This window comes from Pectinophora gossypiella, chromosome 21 (assembly GCF_024362695.1).
Source record: "Pectinophora gossypiella chromosome 21, ilPecGoss1.1, whole genome shotgun sequence".
Taxonomy (NCBI): domain Eukaryota; kingdom Metazoa; phylum Arthropoda; class Insecta; order Lepidoptera; family Gelechiidae; genus Pectinophora; species Pectinophora gossypiella.
This window is the reverse complement of record NC_065424.1, coordinates 9,935,085-9,949,551: the sequence shown is the minus strand read 5'-3', so window position 1 is coordinate 9,949,551 and position 14,467 is coordinate 9,935,085. Positions and strand designations below refer to the sequence as shown.

The following is a 14,467-nucleotide window of genomic DNA, read 5'->3' as shown; positions in this document are numbered from 1 at the left end:
ATAAAAATAAACTTGCTTTACAAGTCAGTCGATTACATAAGATTACTAAATCTTTTAAGGGGCAATGTATACGTTTTTACAATAAGATTCCCATTGACATTCAGAATTTGCCTTTCAACTGTTTTAAGACAGTAGTTAAACAAAAACTTTACAAAAAAGGTTATTATAAAGTTTGTGATTATTTAGAAGATATGAATGCATGGGATTAACTGTCTGAAAACTGATATTAGGCAGCTAAATTACTTAATTGTATACCAATATTTTATGTTTTTTTTTTTTAAAGAACGTCTAGGGCCCTGTGCCGAGGTTTTTCTTGCAGCTTCTTTTCCCCGGCTATACAGGTTGTGAGAAGCTGCAGTAGTTTTAGGCGGATGAGACGTTCGTTATGTAAAATTGACGATTCAAAGTGTAACTATGTTACCTATTGAATAAAGATATTTTTGAATTTGAATATCATCTAGCCTACTTCTCTCCTCGTCTTCTGACTAGTACTAGCTGAACAGCATCAACGGGAAGACCTTTAGTCTCAGGTTGGTAGAAATAAGAGTAGACGGCAGTGAGGAGGCAAAATGCGCCAAACATGTAGAACACTGGGCCCAGCCCGATAATAGACACTAGCGGGTTGAAGATGAACAAGATGATGAAGCAACACAGCCAGCTCCACTGGATGATGAACATCGATAACACGCTCTTAACCTGGAACAAATAATTTCGTGTTATTGAAGTATATAAAGGTTGTTATGTTTACAAGGCATGGTAAATATGATGAAGATATAAAGGGTGTTAGTGACATCGTAACGAAAACTTTGAGGGATGATTCAGACTATAATTCTGAGATGATATCAAATGGAATTTTCCGTCGCAAAAGTATGGAACAGAAAATAATTTTTAAAACACCCATACCTACTAGTACGGCTATCTGTATGCACTTGTATGGGGTGTAAGTGACATCGTAACGAATACTGAGAGGGTTGATTCAGCTGATTATTCCGAGTGATATCAAGTGGAATTTGCCATCGCAAAAGTATAGAATTTAAAAAAACTAAAAATAAACATGAATTTTGCGACGGAAAATTCCACTTGATATTAACTCAGAATCATGGTCTGAATCATCCCCCTCGGTATTCGATACGATGTCACTAACACCCTGTATAAATAAGACTAAAATTGGGTAATTCAGTGAATGGGGCAATGCATGCAGTTGTTAGTAGCCAATGTATCTCAAGATGCGAGGATGGCTGTTCACAATGCAGTACTTGTCCCAACGCTGAAGTACGGTAGTGAATGTTAGGTATGGCAGAAGAAGCGTGAAAGTAGGATTAATGCCGTAGAAATGAAGTCGTTTCGTAGGATCTCCGGTGTCAAATTGAGTGATAGAGTGAGAAACAGTGTGGTAAGAGAGAGGTGTGGTGTAAAAGACGATACAGTGTCTCAGATGGAAAAGGGAATGATAAGCTGGTTTGGACACGTAGAGCGGATGAAGTATAATCGGATTAGGAAAGCAGTATATAAAGCGAAGGTTGGTGGTGGGGCTGGCAGAGGAAGACCTAGAAGGACGTACATTGACATTGATTGAAAAGGTTCAGTACGATCTGCTCTGAACCGGCGTGCGTGTATGAAACGATTGATGAACATGGAGGATACAAGAGAAGTGCGTCAAGATTGATGCAAATGGAATTCCATAGCCTCTGCTTACCCCGGTGGGAAATAGGCGTGAGTTAATGAATGTATGTGTATTTATAAAGGGTATTTGTGGCAGAAACGGAAAAAAGTTTACTTGATTGTACTAAAAACGATGGTTGGTGTTTTTCTCGTCGGAATGTTTGATTAAGATTTTGAGTTTTTGCTGGGCCGCAATGTAAATTTTGGGCGTGGGTGGGATTACATTTTATAATTCTGCTATTGAGTTGAACAAACAGGATGTTAGGATCTCTTTTTTACAAGATTTTATGGTTTAAGTACTAATTTTAATGTTAATTAGGAATAATTTTATACAATGGTTTTAGGTAAACGTATTGTTTTTTCATTCATCAACAAAAACCAGGCCTGGAGAATTAAAATGGCCATATCAAAGCAATTCATCTAAGAGTCAAATAGCAATATTGCTATTTGACATATGTTTGTTTTGCGCACTTACTTTTTTTCTTAGATGAATTGCTTCGATGTGGTCATTTGAACCCCCCTGTTAAGAAGAATACAGAAAGCTGAATCCGTGAGTGTTTTTCTCTTTAATTTCATTTATTTAATATTTGGGAGACCAACAGCTCTTAAAATAACATACTTAAAAACTAAGCCAATAACAGGTTTTCACCTATGTAACCCTTAACCCTTTTTCTTTTCTTTAAATTGGCTGTTTTAAGGATTCTTCCTTTCCTTTCATTTCTTTCTTTCACATATTTGTTTTTTCTTATTTTATATTTTGCAATTAATGTGTATCATACACATATACGATCTACAATAAGGTGAAAAAAAAACCTAACAAAAAAAAGCTTAACAACTTGAGCTCGTCTTCCTATCTAAGTACCAGGCGAGCATAAACACGAAGAGCCTCACCTCAGGAAGAAACACGTCCGTAATGAGGACATACGCGACAGTGCCGGCTCCAAGAGTGTAGGTGACGGTGAACAGATAGAGAAACATTGCGGTGACCCAGTGTGGTGCCCAGTGAAGGTGCAGCTGGGTTCCTAGCATCACGCAGCACAAGCCTGATGCGATTGAGGAGTAGATGACGAGCGGCTGGAAAGAATAAAAATATTATCTTTTGAATACAAATTCAAAATTCATTCTGTGTGAGTTTGAATTCATGTTTGGATGATAGACAATTTATATCACGTGGTTTCCAGTATTTGTGCCCGATTATTGGGAAAGGGCTGGCCTCCTATTATATGGGACTTAAACATAGCTGGCGAAGAGTGGATGTATATACTACACACCTATGCCTACCCCTCTGGGGTTACACGCGTGATGCTATATGTGCGTGACGGAAGAAGATTGTCTGCCCTTCTGTCCTTTCATCAGTTTTTATAGGCATTCACTACTTGGCTAGACAAATGACGAGCGCAGAGCTCACGATTCTGTAATCAAAGTACCAGGAGGGCATAGATTAAAAGAAGCTCACCCGCCGGCCAGCGACATCGCTTAGGTACCCAGCGATCAACCCAGCGGCTCCGGTGACGAACGCTTGCAGCACACTGCAAGCTATCGACGACATAGTCGGTACTGCTTCTTCAAACAACGGAACAGCGTAAACTTGTACCACCAGAAGACCTTGGAAGGTGCTTAACGTGATTATTGCAAGAGTCAGGTATGTGGCTACGCGAGTCGACCGGGATGTTTCTAGAATGTGAAGAGATTAAAGTTAGTCAGTAGTAGGCTGAGCTGTAATCCACCTACGGGGTCCACAGGTGGCGGATAGTGGAACGGCCATCACATATGATGGTTAGCTGCGAATATAAAAACAAGCCGTCTCCGAACAAACATCGACAGGATTAGCAGAACGTAGTAGGTAGTTCACTGGGACGGGCTAACCTATAAAATGCTACTTAGGTTGTAAACGCGGTAAGAACTCGTTATTATGTGCTTTAATTATTCTACTTAGGTTCTATGACGATCTTGTGACGTAGCGAGTAGGCGCTGCTACTTCAAAAGCGCACCCCTGATGCCGGGCAGCAGCGGTATAAGTACTAGTTGGAGGCTGAGGAAATGGATTCTAGTAGGGCTCTACCTAGAACATCACCGATTGAGAAATTGGTCGGTGTGCTGCGAAACGGAAGGCGATTGGGGCAACCACCGTTCTACACGCCCTATCCATGGAGTAATGAAGGCGATTACTCCACCAACAAGAGCGCAGCTCTTAAATAAAGAGAGAGAGAGAAAGTTATTTGGCTTTTTACAAGTTACATAAACGGCCTTTAACGTCCCAATGCTAGGCACGAGCCTCCCCTCAATCAACCGGAGTATGGAGCATAATCCACCACGCTGCTCTACAGCTCGTTGAAAGAGGTATTTTACGGCTAATAACTTAACATGCCTTCCGAAGCACGGAATCATCTTAATTTATCGGACAATCAGGTCAGGTGATTCACGCCTGCAATGTCGTTACAAAATAAAGGACAGTCTTATAAAGTGATTACGACAATATCTCTATCGGGAATCGAACCTGGACCTCCAGATCGAGACCCCAACGGTCTCAGCACTAGACCACGGCGGCTGTTTTTATTTACAGATTACCATAGAATAAAAAATAATACCACAGGTAGAACGGACACTCTCCTGCATTCATCGCTAGATGAACTAAGTCCTCCCAGCTCACCGAGTTTTCTGTTAGACCAACGTGATAGGTGGAGAGCCGTATCGCCGTCTATAATGGTCGAGCCAACTTCCGTGTGTCGGTTTATATTTATTTACCAATATTTTATGTTTATTTTTAATTTTTTTTTAACACTTTCACGGACAGAGACCATGAGTCATTGATGGTTCATATTAGGTAATATGACACGTTCTGTCCTTGAAAGTGTTAAAGAACGTCTAGGGCCCTGTGCCGAGGTTTTTCTTGCAGCTTCTTTTCCCCGGCTATACAGGTTGTGAGAAGCTGCAGTAGTTTTAGGCGGATGAGACGTTCGTTATGTAAAAATTGACGATTCAAAGTGTAACTATGTTACCTACTGAATAAAGATATTTTTGAATTTGAATTTGAATATGCCTTCCTTCTTTTTGTATTATTTCTAATAATAAACACTTTTTTTTAATTATTAATAATGTTATGAAAAATTAAATGATGTTTTCATACGTACTTATGAACTGCCAAAAAGTCAGCTTTTCTGGTGATTTGTCTTCCTCCTTTTCTGCCATTTTCAGTTTTTCCTCTTCAGGACTTACAACTGCAAAACGAAAGTAAACAAGTCTAAAATCTTACGTAGAACACACAAACTCACGCCCGCAACCCCTAATGGGGTGGGCAGAGCCACACATACACTAACTACTTGGCCGGACAAATGGGGAGCGCTGAAGGCTCTCACCCGGTACAACGTTTAAGACAACAGGCCTGAGGATGCCCAAATGGGCGCAAACCTCGGCTCATATTTGAAAGAATTAATCGACCGTAATGGGTCGATAGCGATAAGCGCTAATTGAGGTAAATCGTCGACCACGCCGGCGGGGTCGGTATTGGGGTCCTAATTATATTCCTTATTCTTCTTATCGTGTGGGTTGTGAGGTGGAATACCAGCTCGTCATATTCTATGGTATAGACATTAAAGCTTAAATACTTTGACATTGTGATAAAAAAAATGCATTGCGGCGAGGCCGGCAGGCGTGGGAAAATGTCAAAGTGAGGTGTATAATTCGATTCCGTGATGACTAGTTAAATGAACAATAAATTCTATGAAAAAGTATCAATCGTAAGATATAAATAAAAAACCAGACAAGTGTGAGTCAGAGAGTGCACTGAGGGTTCAGTGTCCAGAAAACTTCATAACTCAGCACCACCCAAAAGTATAATGTCCTATGTACACGACATGATTTCAAGACAGTGCAGAGTGAGAGTACGAGTATCCCTTGGTGGTCTAACCCTAACTCAGTTTGTAGAGAACTAAATTATATACAGGGTGTTAGCGAAATCGTAGCGAATACTCAGAGGAGTGATTCAGACCATGATTCTGAGTTACTATCAAGTGGAATTTTCCATCGCAACATTCATGATTTTTTTTTTATTATTTTCAATTCTATACTTTTGTGATGAAAAATTCCACTTGATATTAACTCAGACTAGTGAGCTGAATCATCACTCTCAGTATTCATTACAATGTCACTTACACCCCATACAACTATATACAGGTAGCCATACAAGTAGGTAGTTGATATCAAGTGGAATTTTTCGTCGCGAAACTATAAAACGAAAATACTTTAAAAACACACTAAAACTTTTAGGAATTTTCCGACAAGAAATTCCACTTGATATCAACTCAGAATTATGGTGTCACTAACACCCATACCTATTTGTATGGCTACCGTATGTACTTGTATGGGGTGTAAGTGACAACATAACGAATACTAAGGGGGACAATTCAGCTGATTATTCTGAGTTAATATCAAGTGGAATTTGTCATCGCAAAAGTATAAAATAGTGTTGTTGAACTTGTGATGTCTTCTAGATTAGATAAAAAGATATGCTAGGTAGGGATATCTATCCATTCTGACCCGGCTATGGTTAGCCTTAAGGTTTGTCTATTTAGTTAAGTATGTACTTGTTACATGAGTCGTGTCAGGGGCCTTTGGCGGCCAAAAATAACATTGAACCAGCTGGGCTAAGGCCCAACGTGGTTAAACTTTATCGGGGTTATTTTCTTCTGACGATATGTCGTTTTGTCGATTTGTGGTAAGATAACTATCCAAAAAGGGCATGTCGTTCTATAAAAATATCATAACGTAATTTTTTTTTATGATTAATGACGTCATCCAATGATCTCACAAGCCACACGAGAAAAGACCATTTTGGCGCGGAACCTTAAAAGTGATCAGCATTGGTTGATTGTGTTCAATTTGTCAGGCAATGGTATCTGAAGCACTTTGTCAACAAAAAGTGTAAATTTACAGTACATAATTATGTTACCTTGCTCCAAATCAGGGTTGAACGCTCGTCGCAACGCCTCCATCTCTTGCATCACTTTTTTCGACTCCACACTCACTCTCCGATAGAATGCTATAGACTTCTTTGCTTCCTGTAAGCGAGAAATTGAAATCACCTAAACAACACTTCTTCTATCGTGTGGGTTGTGAGGTGGAGTACCAACCTCATCAACCCTGGTGTCAGGGTTACTATTGAGCCGCCAAAGGCCCCTGACATGACTCGTGTAACGACTACTAACTTACATCAGTAAGAAATATCGGCACCAAGAGCTTAACGTGCCTTCCGAAGCACGGATCATCTTACTTTCGGACAATCAGGTGATGAGCCTATAATATCCTAACCAAACTATGGATCACAAAGTGATTTTTGTGATATGTCTCCACCGGGATTTGAAACCGGGACCTCCGGATCGTGAGTATAAAGCTCACGACTGCATTGTTTGAGGTTTATTACCGGGTTTAGGAGCCGGGGTAGCCCAGTAGGTAGAACGCTTGCCTCTCACTTTGAGGTCGCAAGTTTGAATCTAGCACAGGCCTAAACCAGTGATTGTCGAATTTGTTTTCAAATTTATGTTTGGATCATAAATGATTATCACGTGCTCAGCGGTGAAGGAAAACAGGCTCATTAATAACCCTGACACCAGAGTTGATGAGGTTGGTAATCCACCTCACAACCCACACGTTAGAAGAGAGAAGATGACACAAATATTATGTAACAGTCTGCAATGTAAGTGTAATGTTATTTAGAACGTCCTAATTTAAACAGTCAGATAAACAAATCGAGGTAAATGACCTAATACTTAAACAAATGGATTTCCCAAACAAACAATTGATGTGTTTTATCATGTTGATTTTGACAGTAGGTAAGCACTTAGGTATCCGTTGCAAATTGTTAAAGGACATTTAATTACGTCTTACATAATTTTGATGAAAATTTGTCCTGTTAGCGAATAAAATACATAGAATGCGTTCAGTGCTTATCTTCTCGAGCAAGTCGTAAAGAGAGAAGAGTAGCGGGTTCAAATCCTATTAAGGTTCCAAAAAAATCAAAATTGTTTCGTATCGTACGCACTGTCAGAATTTTCAGTTTCACTGTTTTTTGTTGTCACTATCACATAAAAGAGAAGGGGGTTTAAAAAGACCACATCAAATCTCCATCATCATCTCCCTAGCATTATCCCGTTTTCACAGGGTCCGCTGACCTAACCTTAAGATTTGACAAGTTCGGTTTTTTACAGCAGCGACTGCCTGTCATTAGGAAAACCGCATTCATTTCGGAGGTATGTGACCTAACCTGTATTGGGCTGACATAAGGGAAAGCCTTCCCTTCGCGGGTTGAAAGGATAGACAGGCAGTCGCTTCGGTAAAAACCGGACCTGTCAAATCTTCAGGTTAGGTAAACGGACCCTGTGAAACACGGGATAATGCTAGGGATATGATGATGATATTATCCTTACCTCTGGCATTCCCCTCTTCAAGAAGTAGGTAGGCGTCTCCTTCAAGAAGCCCAGGATGATCACTCCGACAACTGATATACCCAGACAAGAGTACACCGTCATCTTGTACTCCAGGTTGCCTCCCAGCATGTAGACTATCATCAGACCCGTGGAGTAGAATACTATGGATACTGAAACATCATAATTGATATCATTATCATAGGGTAACAGAAGTAATGGCCATATCTCACTAGAATACCAGAGTGGCCAACATTGACATATACATTTGCATAGCGCAACTTTATTTCTTTCTTTCAACCACCAAGACACCAGGGTCCATAGCGAATTTGCAATCGATTATGACAATCGACAGTGACCTTGATAAAAAAGTATGAGATTAAGGTGAAGTTAATCTTTCGAAATATTTGCAATTTGCCTAAAGCCCCTGATCAACAGTACCAGAAGAGTACTCCAAACCGCCTCGCCGAAACTAAAGCTTTTAAACGGTCTATTACCCCATGTTGGACCTCGAGTTTTCGGTTACATTATTGGGATATTCAAGAAAATTGTATTTTTTTTAAATACGAACGCATCACAAGGCATTCTAAGTTTTTTCTTTCCTATATTTCAGTATAAAAAAACTGATCATAGTACCCGGCTAGCTACAGGTTGGTAGTATGACTAGGGATCGATGATCCAACAGTGTTACTTTGGAACCTCCATAAATGCAGTGCGCTAGCACGTTCTGGGTCACCGCCATCTATTGCATATGGGCGGAACTAGCTGGTCAATTGGTAGAGTCCGCCATGCAACTTTAAAAAAGAAAGCAGTATCACAACTCACCAGTAGTCATGGTGCCTCTAACAGTTTCCTGGCAGAACTCGCTGACGTACACTCGTACAATCAGCATCGAAGAAGCACCAAGGCCTGATATGAAGATTGCTGTCAGGATCATCTCAACTTGTGTGGTGAATGCTATGAAGCCCCAGGCGGTCTGAAATTGTTTTCGTTCTTGTATAAATACCATGTTCATCGTCATGTAGTTGGATCAGTATCTGACGACAAAGATTCTTACCTAAATAAAGAGCCTATACACGTCCCACCCGTCTGTCAGTCTGTCAGTCTGTGAAGACCGTAATTAAGTTGTAAATTAATAAATACTAAACTGCTGCTACTACTGCAGCTGCTGCAATACTTATGTGTTCCCTTGAAGCTGTTAAAAGATTAAGCTTCTAAATCAACACAATCTAAAGATACGATTTCTAACATCTCGCAGGGAATCAGAACCTAGAAGGTACTTCTCATAGTCCAAAATTCATAAAATATGGTATGAAAGAGCTTACAGCATAAGTAAAGAAAAAACCCGAAAAACGGTAAATTGTTGTTCCATCACGAAAATAAGTAGTTTTTTGCAATTACAAACTCGCTCTATCAATATAGAAACTATATTTTCCTTCATAATTTACGTCAATTTGAACGGAACCTTCTGTGCGCGAGTCCGGTGAACTTGACCGGCGATTTTACTTACAGCGTAACTCAAAGCAGAAAGGATCATGCAGTACTTCCTCCCAATCACATCTAGTAGGTATCCAGCTATGGGAGTACTGATGAGAGCCCCGATGGAGGAGAGGCTCCCGAAGAGCGCCAGCTCAGTCTCCGTCATGGGCCGGTGCAGAGTAGTGTTGCCAGACTCGAACAGCTTCAGCGTACAAGATGGCCACCCCATGATCAGGCCCATGTTCAGCGATGTGTAGCATACTGGAATGAGGTGCAGTTGTCAAATACACCACCTCAACCATAGCCTACAACTTTAGCTTTTTTTAGTCTCATCAAAATTTTCATAGCGATATTCTCACCGGTTGGAGCTCTTTTAACCAACTGGCTTTTGAAAACATCTTCAAGTTGCTTGCGGTATGTTCACTTAATAAGACACGACGAATTTATTAAAAAACATCATGGAAGGAAAGAGAGGAAAGGGAAGACTAAGAAGAGTTTACATGGTAAAAAATGAAGAGAAGCGAACATCGTGTCTTATAATTCCTTAAGAGCCAAATATTGAGAGTTACTGAGGTCAGAAGAGGCAAGATTATTGGCGAGTTTATTGAAAAACATTATAGAAGGAAAGAGAGGAAGGGAAAAACCAAGAAGAGGTTACATGGAACAGATTAAAGAGGAGGCGAAGTTGTGTCTTTTAAGGAAGTCAAAGAATTGGTATTTGATAGACAAGAATAGAGAATGCTACACCGACAAGAGCGTGGCTCTTAAATTGATGATGATGATAAACGATTCGGATACTAGCGAAGAAAACTTAATTTGAATTTAGTTTGATTGTTTTAAAAATAGTGCTGGCCTTAACTTACGATAAGTATAAGAATTGTGTCAGTCAGAATTGGCATCGTTTTAGGAAGATTTGGAAAACGAAGGCTTCGGTAAACGTATTATACCGCGGACAAATTAAGGATGTTCTCGTAAGCCAGGTCAAATGAGATTTATCAGGTGACTGTTCCTGGAGGTTCCTGGCTTTTATTCCCAGATGCTTTTTTTGACGCGACGTATTTTAGGTTAGCCTATCGTTAACTACTTGGCCGGACGTATGGGGCGTGCTGAGAGCTCTTACCCAGTCGGGAGACTCTTAAGTACTTTATGAAGGTGACAACCCTGGTTTTGTCTTGAATTTGAACATTGTACCTGTTGGGCTTGTTAGGTTTATTTAAATTCTTGTTAATAAAATGAAAATATTTGCATGAGTATAAAAAAAAAATTGATAAGTAACAAGTTTGGCATCAAAACTAGTTTTGACTGGTTTTGCTGGTAAATGTTCATATTTAGACTTCCATAACTAGGGATGATCAATATTCTTGTTTCTTCAACATCGATTTTTTACATGTCGATGGTACATCGATGTTTACATCCCTAATTTAAGAGCCACGCTCTTGTCGGTGTAGCATTCTCCATTCTTGTCTATCAAAGACCAATTCCTTAACTTCCTTATAAGACACGACGTTCGCCTTCTCTTTAATTTGTTCCATGTAAGCTCTTCGAGCACATCGATGTTTTGAGAATAAAATATCGATACTATTGACAGCCCTTTCGATAGTCGATAACAGTTAAAATTAAAATAGTTAAACTTCTTTTTAATAGTCATTAATCAATATGACTTTTGTCACTTGTCAAAGCTATTTTTTTACAGGGTGTGCCCAAAAATACTGGAAATGTATTTTTTATACTAAGTATTGTATTTTAGATGTCTATAAAGACATTTAATAAATGTAATAAACACTTATTTGCTACCGAAAAAATCTACGTATCATAGATCGATACTTTTGAATCGATGTTTTTCAAATATCGATCACCCCTACTTCCATATTCAAAATAAAAAAAGAAATAGTTATTCACGTCATTATCAAAACAATCCCTACTTAAATTGTTAGAAGTTAATTTCACAGTTATTATTGATTCTATATTCTATGACATTTCGCAGAAATTTGAACTTAACGTAACGTAAACTCACAAGTATATCTCAATGGGGTAATCAGAGGTTCATCCTTTGCAAGATGAAAGTGTTCGTGTGTTCAGAGTTCGCCACAAAGATAATGTTTACATTGTTTTTGTTTGTTTGAAGGTGCAGGTCGTGTCGTATCAGGAGTTGAAGGATTTGGCGGGAAGAAGAGAGGAATGGCGATTACTCCACCGACAAGAGCGCAGCTCTCAAATAAAGAGAGAGGGATATTGTTTACAGAACAGGATATCAAGATTTAACACAACACAACATATAGCATAGAGTATAGGGCTGTATAATACATATATAGTATATATAGTATAGAGGTGTATAAAAATATATAGGATACACACCCACTCTTCGCCAGCTATGTTTAAGTCCCATGTATTAGGGGGGAGCCCTATTGCCATTAACCGGGCACAAATCCTGGAAATCAAGATACATAGCAGATGTCGAAGATGATGGTGTTGTTTCATTTAGTTCATGAAAATATAATGTAATCTTTATCGTTCTGTTATCTTTATTATGCAGTCTGTAGTTTTTAGATAAATAGCCTTAAAAAGAAATAAATAAGACCGTTTTTTAAGTGCTATTAATGGAAACTCTTCCGCATCGTACACGCTCTCCGAATGTTCAGATTTATAATGAATTATAATATCTAACATGGAACAGAGAAAGTCGATTTTTGATTTGTTAATTTGAAAAATTCGGATACCATCTCGATGGACATTACGCGGAAATAGCCTTAAAAAGAAATAAGACCGCTTTTTAAGTGTCATTAATGAAAACTATTCCTCATTCATCCTCCTATAGGAATAGGAGGATTCCATATAAAGAATTATAATCAGTATCATGGAACAGAGAAAGTCGTTTTTCGATTTGTTAATTTGAAAAATTCGGACACCAACCTTAGTGATGATTACGCGCCAGATTCTTCTAATGACGTCACTAGAATTATCAAATGAACAAAACAAAAATCGACCTCTGTTTTTAAAAATGATGCGGACGTATTTTTATCTAAGTACCTACTTTCAGTTTTATAAAATACCTCCTGTTTTTTTTTATTTAATTTTTGTATGTTTGGCTCGCATGGCAAACAGGCTAACGCCAAATAGTTTTTTTTTTTTTAGGTAAACGGGTACGATGACATCTACTGGATCCACTCAAAACCTAAACTTTTTTGACGTGACTTTTTGTAGATTTTCCACAGATCGCATTGACTACTTGGCCGAGCAAATGGGGAGCGTTGAGGGATCTCACCCGGTACAAAATTTAAGACAACAGGCCTGAGGGTGCCCAGTTGGGCGCGAACCTCGGCTCTAACCTAAACCATAAACAGAACCAGTCAAACACACCCGAAAATTTTCATCGAAATCGGTCGAGTAACTTTTTAATTTTTGCGAAGCTGACGCACAGCTGAGTTTTTATTTTAAAATCGATTTAAAACTTACCTATAGACGTACACAAAGCTTGAAAAACCAGACTCATTTTATAATTATTTGATGCTAATTTTAGATTTTAGAAGACGCGTTTCGCCCGTCGATACAATGACGCTACTGATCTACTATCACGCCAGACTATGATAATATAGAGTATAAAACAAACAATGAGGTTTGTGGCTAGTATATCACGACTGATCTGTTAAGGACTGTGACATTTCTTTTTTCATCATTACGTTTTTAGGAATATCATCATCATCATCAACCCATTAACGTCCCCACTGCTGGGGCACGGGCCTTCCCTATGGATGGATAGGGAGATCGGGCCTTAAACCATCACGCGGGCCCAGTGCGAATTGATGGTTATTAACGACTGCTAATGCAGCCGGGACCAACGGCTTAACGTGCCTTCCGAAGCACGGAGACGCTCGAGAATTAACACGCTTTAGGAATATAATATCAATCAATCAATCAATAATACTTTATTGCACAACGACATATACAAAATGACATAAACATACGAATAAAAATAAGCACAATAGGCGGACTTATTGCTAAACAGCGATTTCTGCCAGGCAACCTCAGGGTGAAAGAGGTTTATGTATTGGAGCACGGGATGGTGCAATAAACATATTTTAATTATACCAACATAACTAAAAAAATACCGTTAATAAAAATATATACTTCTATAAATATACACGCATTTATATACACATACTCACATACGGCCGGCCGAAGGGTATTTTTTCCTAAAAAAATAGTAGGACGAAAAATGCTTCACCGACAATTAAATTAGTGATGTGATGTATCGATACACTGTGCAGTATTATTTTACTTTATGTAAAAAAGCTTATTATAAGATTAATGATTACCTAAATGGTAAAATTGTCTGGTATTGAATGTGTTCCTCTAGTTATTAAATAATCTGTAATGTATACCCTCATTGATTTAAAAGATGTGTTGCTGTTGCAGTTTCTTGTCATTTCTTCTCCTCAGCCATAACACCTTGCGAAATGACGTAAATTCAAAAATGTTACATTGACCTTCAACAAGTTTATCCATGATAATTACGTTGAATAAATGATTCTGATTTCTGATTTCCAATCGATAGAGATGATTTTCAAAACCAAAATCAACAATATGTTTCATACCCCCTCCGATTCAATGAGGGGAGGCCTGTGCTCAGTGACTGTTTATGTTTTATTAAAACTAGCTGCAAAATCTTTCGGTTGCGCGTGACTCTGCTCACCCCATTTGGGATTACAGTCGTGAGTTTATTGTACAAGAGTTCTTTCTACACTGGTTGTTATTTTCAATTTTAGATGTGACTTCTTTACCCGTTCAATGTTCTAGACAAATAATTATATTTACTGCCGAAATATTATTACACTTACCTTCTGGCAGATAAAAGCTTGGACACACTAAACGCAAGGCAGAAGCAGCACAGTTTGAATATTTACCTCTCT

The 14,467-nt window shown here is 38.8% G+C and overlaps 1 protein-coding gene across 1 annotated transcript; it reads right to left on the bottom strand.

Annotated features, from left to right (window-relative positions):
- LOC126376580 (facilitated trehalose transporter Tret1-1-like) lies at positions 1 to 13,094 on the bottom strand. The gene is made up of 9 exons (XM_050024065.1): positions 13,014 to 13,094; positions 9,592 to 9,821; positions 8,907 to 9,057; positions 8,085 to 8,254; positions 6,611 to 6,719; positions 4,794 to 4,880; positions 3,119 to 3,336; positions 2,554 to 2,736; positions 1 to 696 (listed from the first exon to the last, which is right to left on the bottom strand). Exons 1-9 carry the CDS (start codon positions 13,048 to 13,050, stop codon positions 463 to 465), a joined length of 1,419 nt encoding a protein of 472 aa, XP_049880022.1. The 5' UTR covers positions 13,051 to 13,094; the 3' UTR covers positions 1 to 462.
- Positions 13,095 to 14,467: the final 1,373 nt, after the last annotated feature.

Excerpts from the sequence above, each read along its gene's own strand:
- LOC126376580 (XM_050024065.1), bottom strand. The coding sequence starts at position 13,050 with ATGAGTCTGGTTTTTCAAGCTTTGTGTACGTCTATAG. Across the intron at positions 4,881-6,610 it reads CAACCCTGATTTGGAGCAAG|TTGTAAGTCCTGAAGAGGAA; the intron begins GTAACATAATTA and ends TTCGTTTTGCAG. Across the intron at positions 3,337-4,793 it reads GACTTTTTGGCAGTTCATAA|AAACATCCCGGTCGACTCGC; the intron begins GTACGTATGAAA and ends TTCACATTCTAG.